The sequence below is a fragment of the Theropithecus gelada genome, chromosome 4 (genome assembly GCF_003255815.1).
Source record: "Theropithecus gelada isolate Dixy chromosome 4, Tgel_1.0, whole genome shotgun sequence".
Lineage (NCBI taxonomy): Eukaryota > Metazoa > Chordata > Mammalia > Primates > Cercopithecidae > Theropithecus > Theropithecus gelada.
In genome coordinates this window covers 54579657-54606471 of record NC_037671.1, presented here as the reverse complement: position 1 = coordinate 54606471, position 26815 = coordinate 54579657, and the positions used below count along the sequence as shown (strand labels likewise).

General features: G+C 42.5%; 1 protein-coding gene across 1 annotated transcript in view; it reads right to left on the bottom strand.

The window, feature by feature from the left end:
• Nucleotides 1-211: 211 nt before the first annotated feature.
• The window catches only part of PAQR8 (progestin and adipoQ receptor family member 8), a 43516-nt gene continuing 16912 nt past the window's right edge, over nt 212-26815 (bottom strand). Inside the window, exon 2 of the mRNA XM_025383742.1 lies at nt 212-4801. Within this exon, the coding sequence (XP_025239527.1) occupies nt 3685-4749 (1065 nt within the window). The 5' untranslated portion in view covers nt 4750-4801 and the 3' untranslated portion in view covers nt 212-3684. The remainder of the gene's footprint in view (nt 4802-26815) is intronic.

Sequence of the window (26815 nt, the reverse complement as noted above, 5' to 3'; positions counted from 1 at the left end):
TATGTGTATGGGGGATGGGATATAGAGTTTTTTTTAAAGTTTTTATACTTTCCTGCTTCTTGGTGGAGGTAAAGTGTCCTGACCTCCTTTTCCTGGCAATGATTGTATAAACAGAACCTTTTAGAGGGGGCCTCTTCAAGGTAGTCCTTGTTAAGACCTTGTCAAAGAAACAAGGTGGCTGTTGCTTTAAACTGCTGACACTACAACAATGCATATACAAAATCACTTTAATGGTTATTCATATAAGAAGATTTATATAGACAGAAAATAGCTCCATTTTTACTTTGCCAAGCAATCAAGAAAAACACAAGACCACTAGAATTAGTAGGCAGAAGCCTTGTGGACAATGGCTGTGCCCTTTCTAAGACATGAATGCCATCTGGAGGATCCATTTGAAACTACAGTGCAGTAACCAAAGAACCTAATGTTTTCAAGCATAAAGGTACTTTTTGTGAACAGGTGGGCAACAGAGGCAGGAATAACTACCTTCATTCTATGGACTTAAACTCCTATTTCTTTCTAGCTTCCAGTAGAAGACTCTTGAGAATATTGTTATTGAGTGAAGTACTTTCCGCTGAAATGGAAATGAACCCCTAGAGTCTTACAAATATTATTAGCTCATCAGTAAATACAGGTCAGGAAGAATTAGGCAAAAGAGAAGCAGACAAATGTGTCCCCAGTTTAGTGTGTCCTGCCATCTCCTCTCCCTATACTGCATTTCATTCATGAGATGTATATGACTGATAGTTTAGTTTTTTCAAAGGTATTTACATTTTCATAGGTTGAAAGTCTAAATTAACAGAGAGAGAGAAAGTTAACTAGCAGAATTTCCAGTAGATATGTTGGAGGGGCTATGGTGGAATAAGATAGCCATCTCCTTTATAAAATTGTTAATTATTCCTTTTAAACTAGGTCTGTTTTCTTACTGATACACTAAACTTTAACAAAAATGTTTTAAAAGGAGTAATTCCTCAAAAGTCTGAGTAGTTAGAAACATCTGCATTTCCTAGTTTATTTCTTAGAAGATTCTGATATTCTGAGGGCATGTCATAGAGTCTCCTACCTCAATGCCTCTCAAATATCTCCTATTAAAAAACTGTTTCTAGGGCGGGTGTGATGGCTAATGTCTGTAATCCCAACACTTTGGGAGGCTGAGGTGGGCAGATCACTTGAGTTCAGGAGTTCAAGACCACCCTAAGCAACATGGCAAAACCCTGTCTCTATAAAAAATGCAAAAATTAGCCAGGTGTGGTGGCATGCACCTGTAGTACCAGGTACTTAGGAGGCTGAGGTGGGAGGATTGCTTGAGCTGGGGAGGTCGAGACTGCAGTGAGCCGTGATTGCACCACTGCACTCTAGCCTAGGCGACAGAGTAAGACCCTGTCTCAGAAAAAGAGATTTAAAAAAAAAATTTCCAACCAGTTGAGGGGCCAATACTTGTATAAATTAAAACTTTATGGCAATATCTTAATGCCTCTTCCTGTGCTCTTCATGTCACAGGCCATTAACAATGTTCAGATTGGCACTGGTCTGTGCACCCATCTGATCACTGCTCTACCTCCGGTTCTCTCTTTTTAAAAATATGTGGATTTGAACTAAAGATCTCTGCCCACAATACCACCAGTTATATTAAAGAGTTTGACTTACACCCTCTTCCCTTCTGCTCTCTTCCCTCCCTTCTCCTCCCAACTTTCAAAATAATACAGTCTTTGAATCTGTAATAAAGAAAACTTCAAACAATTTCTAGTCCCTATTTTAAATTGACCCTCTACTAACAACGTATTTGCACAATTCCCCCATCCTCTTGTTCAGTTCAACCCAGTTCAGTTTTGCTAATTTTATTTGCCATAAATTTGTCCTAGACACCAGAAGCTTGTATAAGACACTTGGGTAACACAGAAGTTCAGATATTTGAGGATTAACAGGAGAAATCCATCTAAGAAAACAACGTAGCTGACAAGAAGCATGCTTTCTTGATATAAAGATTATTGGAAAGCTTCAGTTGAATATCTTTTTTTGTTTGTGGCCGAAATACAGGTTGAGAAAGTCTTTTGATTGATAAGCAATTCTAGCTTTCTGAAGTTTCCTTCATTCACTAGTTGAAGAGCAGTATATATTTTTTCTTATCCCAATAACCCAAAACAGAAAATTCTACATGGGCATATAAGTGTTCATACATTTCCATTTATAAGGCACAAAACCCACAAATCTCAGAGAAAGGAAGAAAACAAAAGATTTGAAGACAACAAAGGAAACTCAGAGGAGGTTCATCAAACTGGAGTTATCATGTCCCTTTTTAGTAAATAAGGGACCTCATACTGACAGAAATCATTGCCTCTGAAAAGAGGGCTTCTGAGCCCTTCTTTTGACACAGCCTCCTTCACTGGATTAGTGCAGAAGTCAATCCTCAGGGAGGGCTGCAGGGCCAGAACACATCAATCCCAAGCACCACCTATCCCATAGAAGCTTCTGGGCAGCAATGCTCCAAACAAACCAGGGTGCCTGGTTCACATGTTCTCACCCAAAGACAAACCCACAGTAAACACACATGCTTGCCTATCCCAGTACTTGAGTATTTTAAGGGCTCTGCTCTAAGCTGACGCAGAACTGCCTGCCTGAGAACCCTGAACTGGGTTAGTTATGTGGGTCCTTTGTGGGACAGCATCTATGTAGGAGACTGGACCTTGGGTTCCTCTTGAAATAATGAGGTCCCTAGAGGGATCCTTAGAACCAACTAATCCTATCAAGAGCTTTTAAAACATGCTGGTCAAATATGGAGATTCCCTGGTGCAACTCCCAGATCTCCTGGTCTGTTAGGCAGCCCTGATAACTCTCAAGTAATCCTGTTGTCCACCGGTGTAAAATAGAACGGGTCCCATGACACCATGTGGTATCTACGCTTATTGGCTGGGCCTCCTGGTGGCTCTTGGCACTGTAATTTCTAGTACTGTTTATATTAGAACTATATGAGAATAAGCTTTCTGAATGTCCACATGAATCCAAGCATTTCCTGGAAGTATGACTGCTTCCTAGTCCTTTATATCACCATGCAAGGTAGGGATGGGAGTGAACAGCACTTCAGAGAAAACTGCCAGTTAGACAGTTATCCTGAGAAAAGGGTTAGTATTATAGTTGTCGAGAAAGGAGAGACCAGAAATCAGATGAACTGAGTAATTCATTATGTCATCTTGAAGGCTTTTCCACTCTGGACAATTTGAAATCCAAATGAAATTGGGTCCTTGGGTCAATTTATTCCATTACCAAAGAACAGCATAGTAGGATAGCCATTCCAACAGGGTGAGGACCAGCCACCTACTTACTTTCCAGTCCGATTTTATTATCCATTCAGCTTTTAGGAATTGCCCCTGGAGGCCATAGTCAGAATTTTGCTAAATTTTCAGGCATGAAGACGATTCTCCTTATTTCAATGTCTCATGAATCTTATGAGAGATCCCTTCCCTTCCTGTGCCTTGTTAAGCTATGATCCAAAAGGAAAAGGAGTATTCCTTTCATTAACAACAACAAAACTCTTAAATCTTTTGGCTTTCAAACACTGCAGCTGTAACATATCCTTGGATATATGTATTAATTTAAAAGCCAATCCTTTCAAAGTCAACTTCTATTGTATCAAGTTTTCTCCAGATTATGAGGGGCTTCCTCCACACATTGCCCCACTTGCCAGCCTCAGGAATCTTTCTTGGTCAGTCTGGCCTTGACTTTGTGCCTCAGAAGGGCTGCGGTGGCAGCACTGCAGGCAGCCAGAAAGAAGAAGGAGAGGCAGGCCATGTGGACAGACAGGGGTCCATGGCGCTGCAGGAAGATCTCCTGCCGCCCCTGGTAGTCCAGGAGGATGGCCTCCAGCTGAGAGAGCGTGCAGATGGACAGAAATGCATGGAAGATCTGATGCCCATGGCCTACGATGTCACAGGAACCCGGGAAGTACTTCTCAGGCACCGGGCAGGAGAAGAAATAAGCGCTAACCAGGAAGAAGAGGATCTGGAGGGTGTGGTACCAGGCTGCTTGCTCCTGGCAGCCAGCCAGGTGGCAGAGCGCCACACGGTGTGCCACAGGGCTGATGTCTAGGATGAAGGCCAGCCCTGCCGGCACCACTTGACAGATCTTCCTCATGACTGGGTAAGGCCTCCGGTAACGATACTTGGCATAGCAACAGCCAGCACAAGATAACCAGCCACAGAAGGCAGCTGCTGGCAAGAAGAAAAGCCAGAACCGCTCATACCAGGCCTGGTCAGAGCTGTAGAAGAAATGAGCCAAAGCGCTGCCATACTGGTAAACGCTCACGCCAACATAGTCCACAAAGTAGAAGGTGTAGTGGGAGAGCTCTGACTTGGACTGCAGTAGGTGGGCCAGAAGGCTGCAGGTGAGGTAAGTGATTGACGACAGGATGAAAAGGAGCAGGGGCAGGGAGTGAGTAGACGCCCATGGCAAGGCCTCAGCCTCGGCAAAGGCCCAGAATCGCAAGAGGACCGCCAGGGCTGCCAGTAAATGGGTCCAGACGTTGACCACCTCATTGTGTTTCTGAAAGAGGCTGAAGAAGTAGTAGCGCCACTCGTGACCCGTGGGGCGGTAGCCAGTGCGGATGTAAGGCTCCCGGAAGAGCTGGGGCACATCTGTTTCCGGGACAGTGCAAGGCATCTTGGGAAGCCCATCCTCCAGGATCTTGGGCAGGCGGCGCAGCTGCTGCCCGCTGACCGACAGGGTGCTCAGGCGCTCCAAGATGGCGGTCGTCATGGCCGCGGCCCGCTTGCGCTCCGTGCCACGCACTCAGGACAGGGGATGCAACCTGCAGAAAAGAAAGGAAAATTGGCAAAACGGCAGTGAGACACGAATGCAGCTAAGATAGACAAGGTACTATGGCTATTTTCTTTTCTTTTGAGACGGGATCTCATTCTGTCGCCCAGGCTAGAGTGCAGTGACACGATCACAGCTCACTGCAACCTCTAATTCCTGGGCTCAGGTAATCCTCCAGAGTAGCTAGGACCACAGATGCTCGCCAACACGCCCGGATAATTTTTTGTTGCTGCTGTTGTTGTAGAGACGGGGGTGTCGCTATGTACAGCGTTTGGACTGGGTCCAAACTCCTGGGCTCAAGCAGTCCTCCCTCCTCAGCCTCCCCAAGTGTTAGTACAGGCGTGAGCCACCAGGCCGGCTAGGATCTGTGGTTATTTTAATGGAACGTGGCTTTCTGGTACAGTAGAGGAAGCAAGGAGCTGCAGACAGTTTCTTTGAGCCTCCTTTTCTTCATCTGTAGAATAATGGAGTTGGACCAAGATCTCTTACTGTCCCTATATATATATATATATTTTGTTGTTGTTGTTGTTGTTGTTGTTGAGACGGAGTTTCACTCTTGTTGCCCAGGCTGGAATGCAATGGCGCCATCTCGGCTCACCACAACCTCCGCCTTCCGAGTTCAAGCGATTCTCCTGCCTCAGCCTCCCAAGTAGCTGGGATTACAGGCATGTGCCACCACGCTTGCTAATTTTGTATTTTTAGTAGAGATGGGGTTTCTCTATGTTGGTCAGGCTGGTCTCAAACTCCCGACCTCAGGTGATCTGCCCACCTTGGCCTCCCAAAGCTTTTTTTTTTTTTTTTTTTTGAAACAGAATCTCGCTCTGTCGCCCAGCTGGAATGCAGTGGCGCAATCGTGGTTCACTGCAACTTCCGTCTCCCGGGTTCAAGCAATTCTCCTGCCTCAGCCTCCCAAGTAGCTGGTATTACAGGCGTGCACCACCATGCCCAGCTAATTTTTGTATTTTTAGTAGAGACGGGGTTTCACCATGTTGGCCAGGCTGGTCTCGAACTTCTCACCTCAAATTATCTGCCCGCCTTAGCCTCTAAAAGTGCTGGAATTACAGATGTAAGCCACCATGCCTGGCCTGTCCCAATATTCTATGTTTACTACACTTAGTGTGAGGCAAAGTTACATCTTGTAAAATGGAAATGTTAGCTACCCTAACATAATTTAGTGATATCAATGACTTAATGATTATCAAGATTTAATTATATCTATAAGTAAGGTAGCCTTTAAAGGATGGGATTTTCTCAATATTAAAATGTAATAGGCTTTAATAGCATGAAATATCGTATTGAAATATAAGAATTACAAATCTTGATATCGCTAATGATAGACTGTATTTCTTTAGCACCTACCTAATCTTAAACTATCCGCTGATTTCACTGGTACTTTGAAAATATGAGGTGAGCAACTGACTAAGCCTCATATTTAAGACAGGCAAATTGACTTATCAGTTAGGTTGGTAAAGAACAATGCACATTCTAGGATATCCTAACAGTTAAAATTAACATGTGACCTAAATTTAACATAAAATCTAATTGCAAAGACTGTTGTTCATTTTTTAAAATTATGCTCTGAAAAGCAAGTAGTTTTAGATTTGCCTCTCTTAGGTAATTAAAACTGTACTCGGTGATTTCAGGCTTCAGAAATGCTTAACTTACACTTGTATTTCTCGGTGACAGACGAATACAGCAATTATTTCATAAAATATTTCATAAAACTGTTGCAAAATTTCATGTGAAGTTGCTAGGTAAAGAAATAGATTTTAAGCATTTCTAGTTACCTTATGTAATTATGTTTCCCAAGCTTTTTTCTTCAGAAAAATTCAATATCTGATTTATCTAAATGCACCCCTTCTTTCAAAGACCCTCAACTGGAGCACATACAGCAAGTACTGTTCAAGGTGCTTACTAATTTTAGCAAAGAAAATGTAATTCCTACCATACATCTCAATCAATATTGAAAAAGAAAAAATACCTAATCAGGTAAAAAAAGTGTAGGGCATGAAAATTAATAAAATGTAAAGAAGTTCAGGGAGACCTGGAGTCAAGCTCCAGTTTTGCCACTTACTGGGGTGACCTTGGGCAAGTTATAGAATTCTGTCAGCCTCAGTTTCTTCATAATTCTATATATTATATGGGTTGTATGATAGTTAGATGAGAGGGTCTAAAAAATGAAGTGCTTAGCACTCTGCCCAGCCCAAGATAAGTACGTAGTAAATGTGAAGTATTGCTGTCATTTTTATTGCCATGAGCTGGGCTCTGTACTAGGTACTAGGGATACAAAGACTGGTAAGATACACTTCCTGCCTTCAAAGAGATCAAAGTTTACTGGGGAAACAGACATGTAGGGGAATCAACACAAAAATGTGCAATAAGTGCTCCATTAGAGACAAGTACTGGTTCACAGGGGTCTCAGCAAACAGCCAAAACAGGGAAAGGATGGGGGTATAGCCCTCTCGAAGTGACCCTGAACTGAATCTTGAAGAAAAATCAGAATTCCTGAGAAAAGATAAAGGCGGAAGAGACTTGTAGGCAGAGAGCAAGGTCAAAGAACTGCCAAGATACAGGCTTGGAAAGCCTGGAGCATCTGAGGTCACTGTAGTTTGCAGTTATGACATTGGTGCCAGAGAGACCTGAGCGCACATCCTGAGCCCCACCATCAACAAGCTGCATGAATCCAGCCTGAGCTTTGTTATCTGTGGAGTAAACAACAGAGAAGCTACCTTACAGGGCTGTAAAAGAACTATATGACATAATGCTTGTAAAGTGTTTAACAAAGTGCTTGGTTCCAACTCTGCATAAGTACTTGCCATTATTATGACCATCACTGATATGAGATGCAGGAATCATTCATGAGGTCAGGGCCTAATGTCCCCTCCATACCTTGAACCTATTTCTATGGTAGCCCCTATAACCCTGTATTGAGGCATTCATTTAGCCAGCACCCATCAGACAGTGGTCTTCTACCAGGAATGGGCTATGAACTCATGCTCAGTGTAGGAATTAAAGACACCAAGAGAAATGTATTAAGGATTACAGAGTCGGCCAGAAAGAGAAACACAGAAAGAGGGAGTGTGGGAGAGAGAAAGAAAATGCTAATTAGAATACCTGAATTCATTTAAAAACAAAAAGAAAAGAAAAAGCTAAGCAGTGCTTCTGCTATCAGCCAGCAGAGGGATCCGAGTGCCTGAGAGTTCAGTTCTGGATGGAGGTTTCTCCAACTGACCTTGGTGGACGAACTACAGGAATGGGCCCGGGACGTGGGATAACTTCTCAAGTTGTCCTGTTGCTGTTAGCAACATATAATCTGGAGGTGCTGGGCTTGTTGGAGTTCTGGGGAATTAAAGTGCTCTATTGTTTAGATATAATCTTCTACTACCCTCTTGTGAAGTACAGAGCAAACCAGATGAAATCACCAGTCTGATTTTATGGCTGGGAGAAATCAAGGTGAGTCACTGGGGTTATAAAGCTGTAGAAGAAGGAATCCCCAAAGATGCTCCCAGTGGCCCTGTCTGCATGCTGTCTAAAATCAAGGCTATATCTCTCATCTTTGGGAACCCAAACCAATCAGACGATTCCTGCATCCAGAGTTAAATAATATATAACCACACAATTCCTACTTATTTTCATATCCTTAAAATAGCATATCCATCACATAGCAGGTTCTTATAAACTGACAACTGAATTTCTAAAGACTAAAACTTAGGGTTTTAGTAGTTTAGTAATTGGAAGAGAGCACAATTCAGATCTGAGAACTAACTGGCATATCTGTCTGTTCTGAGGGAGAAAGGACAGAACAGGATACTGCCTCATTGTTGGTCTGCAGAAGACCATGACGGCAGAGCTCTGACAGTTCCTTCTAGTTCTCATATCACCAGCCTCCCTCATGACTTGATGTTGACAAGTTCTTTTCTGGAAATTATTTCTACTTCACTCTTACAGAAAATAAAACTAGGAAGAGATTTATAGAACTAAGAAGCAGAGAGGTACAAGTCCAAAAGGATATTAACTTTAACTTCAAAAGAAAATGTGTACAAAGGGAAATAAATTGGCAGAATCATCATTTCCCTTACAAATGAGATATTTAAAATGCAGCCACCGAGATCTCAGGGTCTTCTTAACAGCTCCACCCCCTGGAGTGTGTAACCCAATACCCACAAAGGAATCTTGAGAGTCCAGGTATACAACCACCGTGGCCTCTAACTCAGAATATGATTCCTTACCTCTCTCAGGAATTGAGAGGGTCACAGAGATCTGTCATCTGAGGGTAAAAAGGACTTAAATTTCCCAGCCAAGGGCAGTGGCTCACGCCTGTAATCCCAGCCCTTTGGGAGGCTGAGGCGTGTGGACTGCTTGAGGTCAGGAGTTCAGGACGAGCCTGACGAACATGTTGAAACGCCATCTCTACTAAAAATACAAAAATTAGCTGGGCATGGTGGCCGGTGCGTGTAATCCTAGCTACTAGGAAGGCTGAGGCAGGAGAATCACTTGAACCGAGGAGGAGGAGGTTGCAGTGAGCCGAGATCGTGCCACTGCACTGCAGCCTGGGTGACAAAGTGAGACTTCGTCTCAAAAACAAGAACAGCAACAAAGGACTTAAATTTCCCTTTGGTAGTGCAAGGTCGTGAAAAATTCTGTCAGGCGCGGTGGCTCACACCTGTAATCTCAGCACTTTGGGAGGCCGAGGGGGGCGGATCACCTGAGGTCAGGAGTTTGAGACTAGCCTGGCCAATATAGTGAAACCCTGTCTCTGCTAAAAATACAAAAAATTAGCTGGGTGTGTTGGCAGGCTCCTGTAATCCCAACTACTCAGGAGAATCACTTGAACCCAGGAGGTGGAGGTTGCAGTGAGCCAAGATCACGCCATTGCACGCCAGCCTGGGCAACAAAAGCGAAACTCTGCCTCAAAAAAAAAAAAAAAAAAAAAAAGGAAAGAAAAATTCTAAACTTGTGGTCAGAAAGAGGGTTTGGGTTGTTTTTCTTTTTTCCCTCTCTTTGTCATTTCCTTAGCAACCACCTCTTCCCCTGCCATGAAATTCTCCCTTTGAGAGCAGCTAACACAGCTACAAAAACGGTACCATGAGTTATAATTCTTTTATCCTCATTAACTTCAGAAGCCACTGTGAAGTGGGGTCTGCCCCCCTCCCTCTTAGGCCTCACTTTCACCAAGCAGGAATGGGCAATGCTTCCATGATTCAAAGGACCAGCTGTAAAGTTTGAGCCCGTTTTGGAGGAAACCACATACTGTCATCATGATGTTGAATCCTCCTAGCCTGCCTCCTGGGTTCAAGCAATTCTCCTGTCTCAGCCTCCCGAGTAGCTGGGACTAAACTACAGGCGCATGCCACTATGCCCAGCTAATTTTTTGAATTTTTAGTAGAGACAGGGTTTCACCATATTGGTCAGGCTGGTCTCAAACTCCTGACCTCAGGTGATCCACCCACCTCAGCCTCCCAAAGTGTTGGGATTATAGGTGTGAGTCACTGTGCCCAAACGCAAAGTATGGTTTCTATTGAATGTGTATCACTTTCACACCATCCTAAGTTGGGGATCATCTGTATTCTTAAGGTTTGGTTTTGTTTTCCTAGTTCTGACTGATGGAAACTACCTAAAATGCATTTCCTTTTCAGTAACTTTCAATAAAACAATGAAATGACACGTTTTTGGTGATAGTTGTTATCCCCTGAAAACACAGCAAAATATGTCAAGTACCCATAAGAGACCATTTAACTTCCAGAGAGGAACTTTATGGATAAGCAGAACAGCACCTGGGCACATCTCCTATCACCTGAGAAACAGGTGTAACCATGTCTAACAGGTATGCCCACTGCACTCACTGCTTCTGGCCATCTCCTCCATCTGCTGGATTCCCTCTCATTGGCCCCTGTCTGAATTTGAGTCCTTACTGTCTCTCACAGGAACCTCTGTAGGATACAGGAGGCCTTCCTGGTCCCTACCTGTGTGTCTCTTTAACTGTCCCCAAAGCATCTCCCACTCTGCCACTTTGTGTTCCAGTTATTCTGCCATCCTCTCAGGACTCTGTCCTTCTGTGCATGCCAGGAATGCCCACACCACTGATGTCCACTGGCCAACTCCTACTCATGCTTCATGTCCCATCTCAAATGGCCCCTGTGAAGCCTTCCCCTCAGGTGCTCCTTCACCTAACTGCCACTGCACTTATAGTCCTTCATTATAGGACTTTCCTTACTGTATGCCTACATGGTTTGCATATGACTCTGTGACCACAAACTGCAAGATCCTTTGAGGGCTGAGAATATTTTTATCATTAGCATTGTGCCTAGCACATCGATATTCCAAGAAATCACTGTTGAATGAATGAATGAATGAATGGATGGAATGAAAGTGTCCAAATCGACCAGGTACAGTGGCTCACACCTGTAATCCCAGCACTTTGGGAAGCTGAGTAGCGAGTATAGCTTGAGCCCAGGAGTTCAAGACCAGCCTTGGCAACACAGCAAGACTCTATCTCTACAACAAATTTAAAAATTAGCCAGGCATGGTGGTACACACCTGTAGTCCCAGTTACTCAGGATGCTGAGGTGGGAGGATCACTTGAGCCCAGGAGGTTGAGGCTACAGTGAGCCATGGTTATGCCACTGCGCTCCAGCCTGGACAACAGAGCAAGACCCCGTGTCAAAAACAAAAAAAGAGAGAGAGAGAAAGTGTCAGAATAATAGTATGAAACACTTACATTATGTCTAGCACATACCAGACAGTGTTTTGGGTGCTTTGAAAATATTAACTTATTTAAACTTCCCATCAACTACCTGACACCGGTACTATTATCATTCCCATTTCACAGATAAGGAAACAGAGTCACAGAGAGATTGTGTAACTTGTCCGAGGCTACACAGTATGTGATAGATCCAGGAGGTAACTAAGCAGTGGACTCTAAAGTCTGGGTTCTTAACCACTATGCCTCAAAAAAATGCACTCTATGACTAAACCCCAATATTTTTTGAAATACAACTTCAAATATGCTGCTGCAATACTGCTTTGCTTCATTAACAAAGATAACTTGCAGTTGGCCTTACAAAAACAGTCAGTACTGCAAAGTTTCTCAGTGCTTTGATAGAGTTTACTTGTAAATCAGATTCCAATGCTCCCTAAGAGAATAAAATGTGACTTCCACAAAATCTGAGTGGAATCTATCAAATAATCCAAATAGGTCTATTAGCCCAGATAAATATGATCATAAATCTGATGGGTCTCTTTCATATTAAAGAGACACATGGTTCATTGTGGCTAGCTTTACAGAACTGGTGGGGTGAGACATTCCAATAATAAACCTGAGGTCATTTATCAGCCTACTGGTGGAACGCACAATGGCAACGAGATCACTAAATCTGCTATGCATATAGCAAGCTACCTAAAAAGCCTCTCCCAAATTAACAAAGTGGGGGAATTAAAGAAAAGCTCCATATTTGGGAACCTGGCATTGTCTGGTACTGAAGACATTTTATCTGGATGCCAAATAGAAGCACTCCAAAGCAATAGTGTTTCCTGACCTATTACAAGGATGCTATGTGAATCTACCACAAACTTGGAATAGCTGATTCCCTGAAAAGAACACTGGGCAAGAAATTAGAAGTCCCAATGTTTAGTTCTAGCTCTACCACTATGTGACTTTTTTTTTTTTTTTTTTTTTGAGACAGAGTCTCGCTCTGTCACCCAGGCTGGAGTACGGTGGCACGATCTCGCTTCACTGCAACCTCCACCTCTTGGGTTCAAACAATTCTCCCGCCTCAGCCTCCCGAGTAGTTGGGACTACAGGTGCACACCACCACACCCAGCTACATTTTTTTTGTATTTTAGTAGAGACGGGGTTTCACCGTGTTGCCCAGGTTGGTCTCGAACTCCTGAGCTCAGGCAATCTGCCCGCCTAGGCCTCCCAAAGTGCTCTAAGTGACTTTTAAGCAAATTACTCAACCTCTCTATGTCTTGGTGCCCTTGTCCATAAGAAGGGGGTGTAATCTATATAACCTCTAATAATGTAAAATTCCACAATTCACCTGGGCTATGTTTTGCTTTGTATTGAACGTCAAGCAGCATGCTGAAATCACCAACAAACAGATCCTGTGACATCACTTCATGTCACTGTGTGTGGGACTCACACAGATGGCAGGAAAGTGACCTGCTGGTTGTTGGATAGAGGACAAACAAGCAGCAGTTCCTATCAAAGGCAGAAGAAATGCTTCCAGAATTCACAGAAGCCCAGCTTCACACATCACTGCATAACTATAAATGGCTGCAAAGGAATAGCAGCCAAAATGACAACGTTGGTGTCCATTTATAAGGACTGGAACTGTGCTTTAAGCAGCCTTTGAGCCAGAGGTAGAGTTGGAAACAGCCTCACATGCCTCAGGATCTCCACAGTCATTAAGTGAGAGACCTCTGGGCTCATACTGATCTTTACAGCCACATCTTCCAAGGAGCATATCACTATTTGTAAAGTCACATTTGAAAGAGGGGCACTACCAATGCAATCCTATTATTAGCAGAGATCACTGGAACATTGGTTCAGATTCACCAATGGTCAGTGCATATTTCCCCCCTATATTTAACAAAACCTAACAAACAGAATCTCGACATCCAAAAATGGAGTATTTGATTGAGTAAATTAAGATAAATCTATACAATACTCTACACTTATTAAAATAACTAGCACATTGACATTCATTGTTATACAAAGATACATGATATGTGTGCTCCATTGGTTTTTCACTGTAGTCTCCACTGCACTTAGAAAAGTGATGGACTAGCACATTGTACATTCTCAAAAAAGATTTCTTGAATGAATAAATGAGTCAAAGACATGTAAAGGAAAAAACAGACTTAAAGTATGTGTCCCACCCAGCCCTATTTTTGTAAATATACAAACATGGTACAGATGAAGTATGGAAGTGCATATAATCAAAACAATACAGCTATTAACATGAGAGGATTGTGGGGAATTTTACTTTTCTTCTGGAAATACTATCATTATAGTACTTTTTAACAAACATTTTACGACTTTTGTAATTGGAAAGCAAATGTTAGTACTACTCTGCAAACAGGAATATTTGACATAAATATGCAAAAATTGGCAAAACATAAGTTGGTAAAATATTAAGACCCTCCCCGATAAACACCCCAGCATTATAAAGGAATACATGCATACTTGCATTGTTCTATGAGTTCAACTAGTTAGCATACCATATTAATTATTAGGAGTAACCTAACTATACTTGCCATAGTGTAAGCCATTGGTCATGGGGGGTTTAAAGGGAAAAAAATATGTAACATCTACTGTTAATGCAGCAAAGATGTTCTCTTAGATTGGAAAAGCCAGTATACACGATATTGTCAAAAGACTTTTCCCACAACACACAAGCTCAAACAGCATTAGTAAATGAGTCACTTCCTGACCATGTGGGTTTGTGGTACGGCTGAACCATGCCTATAAAAAACAAGTAAGGTACACCTTTTTGCCACAGATGTGGCAGCAAGATGTGTCCTTCTGGGCTCAGTGACCTCTCCACTTATGAATCTTTTCCTCTGTGGTGTCCTATACTATTCCTAAGAGGAGAAAGAAAAGACAGCCTTAATTTGTTGCTGTGGCCTGGGGAAGATGAGCAGAGCATATTTCCTCTGAGCGCCTTTTTCTCTTTGTCCAACTAGAACCCTCTAAGCTAGAATTTCTCGCTGTTCTATCACTTCCTATACTTTCCACATCTCAGGTAATCTCACTTGAGAAAGTACTGGTTTCAAAATGCATCATTACAGACACAGAATGCACCTGCCACATGGAATAAATAGTATCTGTGTTTAATCTGTCAAGTGGGAGAAGTCAGAGGAGCTGGGAACAATTTACTAGAACACACTAAGCAGTCTCCGGCCAATCAACAGTTCAGGTGTGAGGATCATGTTCCTCTGAGACTTCTTGTTTGAGTAAAGGTAAACTCTGCTGTCTGAAACTCCCACTAATTAAAGCCTAGGGACAGGTGTCTCCCTGGACTTTCTACATGAGTGTAACCATCGGCTTCGTTAGGTGTGGTTTGGCTTCAGTCAGGCAACCTCTCAACTAGATCTAGTTTCTCACCGGCAGGAAGCTTCATCATGATCTGCAAACCAGCTGGGACCTAGGCCAGCCTGGGTGAACATGAAGAGAGCTGCTCATTTCCACTGGCAGGAAATCAATCTTGGAAATGTCCTTTCCATAGCAGAAAAATCAGATAACAAGTCGAGCTAGGGTTTGGAGCACCATATAAAGAAAGCTGTGTTCCCTAGCAATTAAACATTAACTCTTCTGCAGTGACAACAGTACACTCCTGGTGGTTCTAAGACCCAGCATTTTTATTTGCTATAAAGAGTCAAGCAAGTCACTTTATTCTCCATTTCTCCTTAGATATCCCCAAGGCCTTAGTTCAATTCCAAATCACCACAAAACCTTCTTCAGGCCATCTTGATTCCTCCCCCACCCCCAACGCTTATCTATCTATTCCACATATTTTCGTAAGTAGAACATCGGGCTTGCCCATTACTTCACTACTGCGTGTGTACAGAGCCTTCTCTCTTCTGCTTATTGAATTGCAAGCCTCTGGAGACAGGAACACTGGCTTACCTATGCTTTATTTCTATCAGCAAACAGTCAGAGGAAAGATGCCCCAGAATGTGTCAATAGATCATTGTTCAAAAACAAAGTGAAATGACTATCCTTTGCCTGCTTCTAAAGGTAAAAACCAGTGAGATCTAAGATAACGAAAATGTGAGTTTTCAAAAGAAAACACCATTTGAATTGGATCTTATTTATGTATGTGGTTCATCCACTTGAGAGGTATCCACACCAATATTTAAATTGCTGGCCCAATTTCTAACCATCAGCTTGTTTTTGGTCTATCATCTCCTACCATTTGTCACTTTTATGACCAAGAATGCCTAAGCAAAGATTTAGGAAAAGGAGGGGTCAGGCAGAGAAACATAATGTAAAATAACACTGGAGCACTGTTAGAACTCGCTTTTATTCTTGTTGCATACAAAAGGGCAGAACAGACTGTCCTGATTGCCTGAACAAGCCACACACTTGACATCACCCATGTTATTGTAGCCTGCTGTGCCTGGCAAAACCCACTTCTCTCTCAAATTCAGGCTCAGATATAACCCCTCCCCTGTGAAGCTTAGCGACAGCCTGAAGTAGAATTCATCATGTCTTATTAAACCCTCTGTCTTTGTCCATTCACTGGTGCTATAAGGAAGTATCATAGACTAGGTGGGCTTATAAACAACAGAAATCTATTTTTCAGTTTCTAGAGGCTGCAAAAGTCCAAGATCAAGGCACCAGCAGTTTCGGTGTCCAGTGAGGGCCCACTTCTGGTTCAAACACAACTGTCTTCTTGCTATGTCCTTACATGGCAGAAGAGCCAAGGGAGCTCTCCTGAGTTTCTTTTATAAAGGCAGTAATGCCCTTCATCTAGGTCAGTGGTCCCCAACCTTTTCTGCACCAGGGACCAATTTCATGGAAGACAATTTTTTTCCATGTACGGGGGCTGGGGGTTGAGGAGTATGGTTTCAGGATGATTCAAGTCCATTACATTTATTGCTTTTTTTTTTTTCCCCCTGACACAGGGTCTCGCTCTGTTGCCCAGGCTGGAGTGCAGTGATGCCATCTCAGCTCACTACAACCTCCATCTCCCAGGCTCAAGCCATTCTCATGCCTCAGCCACCCAAGTAGCTGGGATTATAGGCATGCGCCACCATGCCTGGCTGATTTTTGTATTGTTAGTAGAGATGGGGTTTCGCCATGTTGGCCAGGCTGGTCTCAAACTCCTGACCTCAAGTGATCCATCCACCTTGGCTTCCCAAAGTGCTGGGATTACAGGCATGAGCCACTGGATCCAGCCTATTTCTATTATTTTTACATTATAATATATAAGGAAATAATTATACAAGTCACCATAATGTAGAATCAGTGGGAGCCCTCAGCTTGTTTTCCTGCAACTAGATGGTCCCATCTGGGGTGATGGCAGACAGTAACAGATCATCAGGCATTAGATTCTCATAAGGAGAGTACCACCTAGATCCTTTGCATGTGCAGTTCACAATAGGGTTGGTACTCCTATGAAAATCTAATGCTGCTGCTGATCTGACAGGAGGCAGTAAAGCCAGCAAAGCAGAGCAGCTGTAAATACTGATGAAGCTTTGCTTGCTTGCCCGCTGATCACCTCCTGCTGTGCAGCTCAGTTCCTAACAGGCCACAGACGGGTACTGGGGTTTGGGGGATCCCTGATCTAGGTGATTACCTCCTAACGGCCATACATTCTAATATCCTTACATTAGGGGTTAGGATTTCAACATATTAATTTGGGGAGACACTTCAGTCTATAGCATCCTCTTAGCATTATGCTATAACTGGCTGTACATATGTCTTCCTTTAAATTGTGAAATTCGTTGGGTTGCAGAAGGAAGTTATTCAAAATATTTTTTCAAAGATTTTAGCTTGTGTTACTTGATTGTGAGAATAACTGAGGTACAGTGAATTTAAGTGACCCTATTCAAAGCCCTAAACCAAAGCAGCAATAATGTATGGGCAGACCCCAATAATTCTGACCCGTGTCCCAAGAGTCCAGCCAACTGACTGTGTCTTTGGAGAAGAAGGTCTATCAGCTGTGAATGAAAAGGAAGTATTAGATGAGAAGATAGTGTTTGTCCATCTCTGAGCCGCTGATGCACTCAGAATCCCGGCTCACTGTAGTGACCCAGGAGCACTATCCACAGCCTCCTCTCCCAAGACATCCCATCAGGACTCTTCTCTAAGGGCACCCCTGAAGACCCTGCTCCACTTCCCAGTGTGGGCTTTTCTGTAATTAGAAGTAGTAACTCATAATCAGTAGCAGATCTGGTTAAAAATCATTAATTATTCCATAGAAGAGTTTCATTTGAAAAGTCAATCTACTCAGTTCAGATGAGTAATTGTAAACTATCACACAGCTACAGCTTTCAGCTCCATATTACAATTACCTACCCGCCTAACCTGTAGTATCTACGAAGGTAGTGATTATTTATCACTCAGAATTACTTCATTTTTAAAAAATTTCAACTTTTATTTTCTATTCAGTAGATATATGTGCAGGTTTTTTACAAGAGTATATTGCATGATGCTGAGGTTTGGGGTACGACTGAGTCCATCATCCAGGTAGTGAGCATAGTACCCAACAGGTAGTTTTTCAACCTTGCCCCCGTCCCTCCTCCCTTCTTGTAGTCCCGTGTCTATTTTTCCCGTCTCTATGTCCATGTATACCCAAGGTTTAGCCCCTACTTATAAGTAAAAACATGTGGTATTTGGTTTTCTGTTTCTGCACTAATTCACTAATATTGCTGCAAATTCCGTTTTATAGCTCCATAGTATTCCATTATGTATATATACCACATTTTCTTTATCCAATTCACTGTTGATGGGCACTGAAGTTGATTCCTAGGTTGATCTTTGCTATTGTGAATAGTGCTGTGATGAACATATGCATCCATGTGTCTTTTTGGTAGAACAATTTGTTTTCCTTTGAGTACATACCCAGTAATGTGGTTGCTAGGTCAAACGGCAGTTGTGTTTGGTTCTCTGAGAAATCTCCAAACTGCTTTCTACAGTGACTGAAATTAATTTACATTCCCACCAACAGTGTATAAATGTTCCCTTTTCTCTAAAGCCTCACCAACACCTGTTACTTTTTGACTTTAAATAATAGTCATTCTGACTGGTGTGAGATGGTATTTCATTGTAGTTTTGATTTGCATTTCTCTAATGATTAGTGATGTTGAGCATTTTTTCATATGTTGTTTGGCCACTTGTCTGTCTTCTTTTGAGACGTGTCTGCTCATTTCCTTTGCCCACTTTTTAATTGAGCTGTTTTTTGCTTGTTGATTTAAAGTTCCTTATAGATGCTGGATATTAGACTTTTGCATAATGTATGAATATTTTCTCCCATTCTGTAGGTTGTCTGTTTCCTCTGTTGAAATTTTCTTTTTTGTTTTCTTTTGAGACAGGGTCTCACTCTGTCACCTAGACTGGAGTGCAGTGGTGTGATCATGGCTCACTGTAGCTTCAACCTTTCTGGGCTCACGTGATCCTCCCACTTTAGCCTCTCGAGTAGCTGGGACTACCGGTGCACGCCACATGCCCCGCTAATTTTTGTATGTTTTTGTAGAGAGGGGGTTTCACCATGTTGCCCAGGCTGGCCTCAAACTCCTGGGCTCAGGCAATCTACCCACCTTGGCCCCCAAAGTGCTAGAATTCCAGGCATACGCCATGGTGCATGGCCAATAGTTTTCTTTTGCTGTGCAGAAGTTCTTTAGTTTAATTAGGTCTCAGTTGTCAATTTTTTGTTTTTGTTGCAGATGCTTTTAAGGACTTAGTTATAAATCTTCCCCAAAGCCTATGTCGAGAAGGGTACTTCCTAGATTTTCTTGAAGGATGTTTATAGTTTGAGGTCTTACATTGTATTAGTCCGTTTTTATGTTGCTGACAAAGACATACCCGAGACTAGGTAATTTATAAAGTAAAGAGGTTTAACTGACTCACAGTTCCACATGGCTGGGGAGGCCTCACAATCATGGCAGAAGACGATGGAAGAGCAAAGGGATGTCCTAAATGGCAGCCAGCAGAGACAGAATGAGAACCAAGTGAAAGGGATTTCCCCTATTAAACCATCAGATCTTGTGAGACTTATTCACTATCACGAGAATAGTATGGGGGAAACTGCCCCCCATGATCCAATTATCTCCCACTGGCTCCCTCCCCCAACACCTAGGCATTATAGGAGCTGCAATTCAAGATGAGATTTGGGTGGGGACACAGCCAAACCACATCATACATTTAAGTCTTTAATCCATTGTGAGTTAATTTTTGTATATGGTGATAGGTAGGAGACCAGTTTCATTCTTCTACATATGGTTGGCCAGTTTTCCCAGCACCATTTATTGAATAGGGTATCCTTTCCCCATTATTTTTGTCAACTTTATTGAAGATCAGTTGATTGTAGGTGTGCAGCTTTATTTCTGGGTTCTCTATTCCAGTGGTCTGTGTGTCTTTTTTTGTACCAGTACCATGCTACTGTAGCCTTTAGGTTACTATAGCCTTGTAGTATTTCGAAGTTGGGTAATGTGATGCCTCTGGCTTTGTTCCTTGTGCTTAGGATTGCTTTCACTATTTAGGCTCTTTGTTTCCATATGAATTTCAGAATATTTTTTTTCTAACTTAGAATTATTTTAGCTCCAAGATTTCAGGTTTGAAATTCCTCCTCCTTGATTAAAACACTCCTAAATTCCACCTGTAATATTTCATCACACCTGCTAAAGATACTTTTTGGGTGTCTCATAACCTCCAGTCTTCCAACCCTTCTTCTCTCAGTGCACCTATTGCATTTGGACTCACTGCCATCCCAACACAAACCCAACCCAGTGCTAGCCATTTCACTCTGCCCTAGCCAGCACTCCTCACCCTCCACCTGCCACACCTTTGCTAGGTCTGCCTGCCTTGCCCCACTTTGATTACACCTTTCATTTTTTCCCTCACCAGGTACTGTGTACTGCTATAGAAAGCCATAATACATTGTGAAACCATTATGCATTCCTTTTAACCTCAGCCATGGCTTCACTACATATGTGTAGATGTCCCCCATCAGCACCTTAAATATTGTGTTTAAAACCAAATTTCTCCTGATATACATAGTTGTTATTGATGTAACCAATCTCCCAGGCATCAAGCCTTGAAATCAAGAGTGAAATTTATCTCATTTCCCTCTGGCTTCCCTGAAACCCCAGTCATCAAATCCCTATTATCCGTATTATTTTTAATCATAGCAAATGCTAAACCTGTCCCTTTTTTTCACTTCCCCTGCAGACCCATATCCTGTTCCAGTTACATTAGTGGTGACAACCTCCTGAATGATTTTGGATCTTCCAAGCTCTGGCCTGTTCCATCTTTTTTTGATTTAGCTAAAGTTTAGCTCACATAACATGCCCCAAAGCCACCAGTGGGCCTTCCCTCTTTGCCAACTAAAGCTTACATTCTTGAGCCTGACCGTCAAAGCCTTCCAGGACCTAGCCTTTATCTGTATCTGTAGGCATCACCCACTGCTTGATATCATGCAGAATAAAAGAGCAAATAGAACATGTTAGAGTACATCCAGTGTGTTAAGGGTAAGTCCTGTCATGGAATTTCTGGTTTCTAAAATAAAATGTATTTCTTGCCAAGGGTCAGGTTAAAGTTTGAGAATCACTGTTCTATACCGTTTGCTGTTCCTAAACCTGAACTGTGACTTACTCCTTCATTTTTGTATTATGAAATATTTCAAGTGTAAAGAAGAGAGGATAATGTAATATTTATCACGTTAACATGTGATGTTTACTTTAGATCTTAAAATATATATGTACATAGTATATGTGTTTATATGTGTATAAAATATATTAGTGTATCTATCTGTTTATCCTCTTCCCTCTAAAATGGATACAATTACCTGGGCATAGTGGCTCCCACCAGTAATCCTAACACTTTGGGAGGCTGATCACTTGAACCCAGGAGTTTGAGACCAGTCTGGGCAACATAGGGAGATTCTGTTTCTACAAAAGACTTTTAGAAAATTAGCTGAGCATGGCCAGGCACTGTGGCTCAAGCCTGTAATCCCAGCACTTTGGGAGGCCGAGGCGGGCGAAGCATGAGGTCAGGAGATCCAGACCATCTTGGCTAGCACGGTGAAACCCCGTCTCTACTAAAAATACAAAAAATTAGCCGGGCGTGGTTGCGGGCACCTGTAGTCCCAGCTACTCCGGAGGCTGAGGCAGGAGAATGGCGTGAACCCGGGAGGCAGAGCTGGCAGTGAGCCGAGATCACGCCACTGCACTCCAGCCTGGGCGACACAGCCAGACACCATCTCATAAAAAAAAAAAAAAAAAAAAGAAAATTAGCTGAGCATGGTAGTATGTGCCTGTGGCCCCAGCTAAGGGGGAGGACTGCTTGCTCCTGGGGCATTGAGGCTGCAGTGAGCCATGATAGTGACACTGCATTCTAGCCTGGGTGACAGAGTGAGACCCTGTCTTAAAAAAAAGTGGATTCAACTGAAATGTAGCTTCGTACATCTACTCATTCCCTACATCTTCCTACATGAAAACATTATGAAATTAAAGTTATATCTACATATAACGATATAATAAAACCACAAAGTTTGTACCTAACATTCTTCTGCCTTTCATTTAATCTATGTTTTGTGTTTTTCCACATTAGTTGCTACATGATTCTCTAGTTGAGTCATTTTCTTTGCTGACTACTTCCACTGTGTGAATATACCACAATTCTTTAGTTCATCCTCCTGTGGATGGACATGGAGGTTGTTTCTAGTGATTTGCTCTAACACACTAGGCTGCGGTCTAGTTTGCCCATGTCTTCTTGGATATGTATGTGACTAGAAGGGAATTCCTTTACAGACGTTTGCCCAAGCTGTTCCCTTTACCTGGAATGGCTTCCTATCTCAGAAAACCTTATCTGTCCCTGAAGACATGCCAATTCTCACATGCCAATTCTTCCATGCCTTCCAACTCACCCAGTCAAAGTAATATCTTCTTCCGTCCGTTCTCCTGCATCCTCCAGTTTGTATCACTTAAATGATGCCACCATATACAACCTTGTTCTGTAGTTATCTGGGTATTTGCAAGTAGGCCATAAGTTTCTTATGGGCAAGTACTATGTTGTATGGTACTAACTTCCCTCACCTCCCTGCTTAGAACCTAGCACAGATGTTTAGCAGAGTGGCCCCTCAGTGAACATCTGTTGAATCCACTAAACTCTCCTTTTGCTACTAAGTACTGCTATCATTATCTAATGATATATATATCATGACAATAATATACACCTAATGGCTGCTACATTCTCATGTGTTATTGTTTCTGTACTCTCATGGGGGTCTCCATCAACACTGTATGTTGAGAGAAACTAAATATTTAGGGTATACCCTGAGCTCATGGACCAGCTGGGGCTAAATGCCCATATAGAACTGTGTATGCATAAAGATAAAGGAAAAATATTTCTCCTCCTTTATTGTTAAATCACCCAAAATACTACATTTTTATGCCAGTAATTTTATAAGAATTGTGTTCAGAACTAAAAGAAATCAAACATTGGGGGATAAGAATGTTACCAAAATTTGGAGAAGGGGGCAATTTCTGAGATTGGTGCTGAGTTTTTTTTTTCTTTTCTTTTGAGGTAAGATCTCTCTCTGTCACCCAGGCTGGAGTGCAGTGGTGCAGTCACAGCTCACTGCAGCCTCAACCTCTGGGCTCAAGCTATTCTCCCACCTCAGCCTCCTGAGTAGTGCAGACTACAGGCACATACCACCACACCTGACTAATATTTGTACTTTTTGTAGAGCTGGGTTTCACCATGTTGACCAGGCTGATCTTGAACTCCTGGGCTCAATCATTCCACCCACCCTGGCCTCCCAAAGTATAGGGCCTACAGGCCTAAGCCACCACACCCAGTTGTTGCTGTGCTTTTTAAATCCACCAATGCTTGTTGCCATTAGTGTAGAAAGGACCTATAGAGAGAATCCGTTTCCTTTTCCCCCACCTACCTGTCACCTTAGCAATTATTCTATAAATGTGGCCTGGCAAGAGAGTTACAAACAGCCATGTGTGTTCTGAATGGCTGCTAGTGTGTGGCTTTAGAATTCTTGACCAGAAGACAGGATTGGGGAGAAGCAGGATTGGGGAGAAGCAAAGGGGCCTGTCCATCCATAGATATTAATTTACCCACAAAGTTCAGTGGGAGGAGGAGGGTGGGGGAGATTTCTTGCTGATTCCAAAGTCGAGATTTATGCTCAGTATACTTCTTTTTATTAGATCTAGAAAAATGAGATTAAGAAATTATATGTGGAAAAATCAGTTCAAGTATCCAAGGATGCAAACCTCTTTCAGTTTGTTTGTGAGTATAAAGTATGGGCTTAAATGATAGCAAGTTGATACCTGTTTGTACCAGCCTTATAAATTTATAATAAAACATGTCCGGGTCACAGGATTTTTATAAGCAGCTCACCATTCCATGCCATATGATCCATCAAATAAAGAATACATGAAATAAGGATTTTTAAGCTGCTGTCTTAGACAGGAAGGTCAGTTGAAGCCTGGAAAATCCTAGTCTTATGAAGGCGTTTAACACTCATATTGAAAAATGTATGTTTTCTCAGTTCCCAAGGCACCACTTCTCAGGGAAAACAACAACATGCAAATTTTGGAATAACTAAAGAAATCAAACCCTTGGTGTTTGTTTCTAGGTTATAGGTTGATTTTAGAAAAGGTCACATATAAGAATAACCATTTGTCTTTACTGTAACATAACCTCAAGTCTCAGATGACATCTGATTACAATCTGTGAAGTGCTACCTGAGTGCCTGGATTGTTTTTCCAAATGAGTTGAAATGTCCACGTCCACAGCTGCCCACCAATATGTACTTGAACAGATATATACCGCTAGATTATTGACTTAGCATTGCCATATCACAAGTGGACCCTGGCAGATTTAGACACAGATTTTAACAGCAGCCAAGAGACAAACAACTTCTTCCAGTCTTTGCTCAAATCTCACCTCTTCAAGGAGGCTTCCCAACCACCCTATTGATTTAATACCGCATTTCTACTCTCCCTGGCACTCCACAACACCCAACTCTGCTCTACTTTTTCTTTGTTTTCCATAGCACTACTTATCACCTTGTGACTTAACATGTTATTTTCTTGCTCACACTTTTAAAAAAAATCCGGGCCAGGCAGGGTGCCTCATGCTTGTAATCCCAGCACTTTGGGAGGCCAAGGCGGGTAGATCTCAAGAGATCAGGAGTTCAAGACCAGCCTGGCCAACATGGTGAAACCCCATCTCTACTAAAAATACAAAATAACTGGGCATGGCGGTGCATGCCTGTAATCCCAGTTACTCGGGAGGTTGAGGCATGAGAATCGCTTGAACCCAGGAGGCGGAGGTTGCAGTGAGCCGAGATTGCGCCACTGCACTCCAGCCTGGGCAACAGAGTGATACTCTGTCTGAAAAAAAAAAAATACAAGTAAAATACACATAACATAAAATTTACCATCTTACCATTTTAAGTGTACAGTTCAGTAGTGTTGAATCCATTCACAGTGTTGTGCAACCAATCTCCAGAACTCTTTTCATCTTGCAAAACTGAAACTCTGTACCCATTAAACAACTCCCCATTGCTCCCTCTTCCCAATCCCCTGGCAACCACCATCCTACTTTCGGTCTCTATGAATTTAGAGAACACTACTCTAGGTCCCTCATATAAGTGGAATCATACAGTGCTTTCCTTTTGTGGCTGGCTTACCTTTTTTTTTTTTGGAGAAAGAGTCTTGCTCTGTCACACAGACTGGAGTGCAGTGGCGCAATCTCAGCTCACTGCAACCTTTGCCTCCCGGGTACAAGCAATTCTCCTGTCTCAGTTTCCTGAGTAGCTGGGACTATAGGCACCCACCACCACATTGTATTTTTAGTAGAAAGGGGGTTTCACCATATGGGTCAGGCTGGTCTTGAACTCCTGACCTCAGGTGATCCACCCACCTCAGCCTCCCAAAGTGCTGGGATTACAGGTGTGAGCCACCATGCCTGGCCAATTTTCTTCCTTTTTAAGGTTGAATAATATTCCACAAAATGTTGTTGTATCTGGAGTGGGGTATATTTGATGCCCACTTGATAGCTCTACTCAGCTGTAACAAAGATACCTCAAATGAGAATCAAGCTTCTCCCAGTAACCCTACTTCTGTCCTGTGCTTCTTGTTCCTATCTCAGTAAATAGCTGCACCCAGGTGCTCAAGCCAGAAACCAGATATATAGCATTCCTTCTTCACTGTTACCGTTCTTTACCCAGTTGCCAGTGATAATTACTAAAATGACTCACATATATTGAGCACTTACTCTCTGCTACATATGGTTCTAAGTTCACTGCATGTGACTTAAATAAAACATTTATTCCTCTTAATTCTATGAAATGGAATCTACTATTTTTAGCTATTGTACAGATGAGGAAACAGGTGAAGTCCCTTGCCCAAAATCCAGACAAGAAGTGGTAGAGCCAGCATCCGTGCCCAGGTAGTCTGGCTCCAGAGTCCATGCCCTAAACTTTTATGCTATTCAGGAAATGCTTTCTGTTTCAACCTCGTTTATTGGAAATCATTCTATCAATGTATTAGTCCACTTTCCTAAATGTGTAAGTGAACATAATTTTGTCCAGGTCCTTTATTTCTTTCCATATGCAGTCTGGCTAATGGAGATACCAATGCGAAGAAGACAGGACTGTGTCTGCGGTAAGCCTAGGAAGTTTCGTTTCAGCGCTAAACTTAAAGGGGAAGTTAAGTTTCCCCTTTAAGTTTTGCTCTTAACCAAAACTAAGTTTCCCTTTTAAGTTTTGTTCTTAAACAAAACTTCCTAGGGTTTTGGGAAGTTGCTTCTTAAACAATTCCCAAGGATGTTCTCCCTGGGAAATTGCTCTTAAACAAAAGTTCTAATAGCATTTGATTTTCCTGTGTTTTGGTATTTTTTTCTCCAAAGTGGAGTATGTCAGCAAGTCAGTTTACTTGAAGACTGTGATTAATCAAAGTTATAATGTAGCAGATACAGTTATTAATATCAACAAGGTACATCAATCATAAACACCATTAAAAAAAAACTGACGGCCGGGCGCGGTGGCTCAAGCCTGTAATCCCAGCACTTTGGGAGGCCGAGGCGGGTGGATCACGAGGTCAGGAGATCGGGACTATCCTGGCTAACATGGTGAAACCCCGTCTCTACTAAAAATACAAAAAACTAGCCGGGCGTGGTGGCGGGCGCCTGTAGTCTCAGCTACTTGGGAGGCTGAGGCGGGAGAATGGCGTGAACCCGGGAGGCGGAGCTTGCAGTGAGGAGATCACGACACTGCACTCCAGCCTGGGAGACACAGCGAGACTCCGTCTCAAAAAA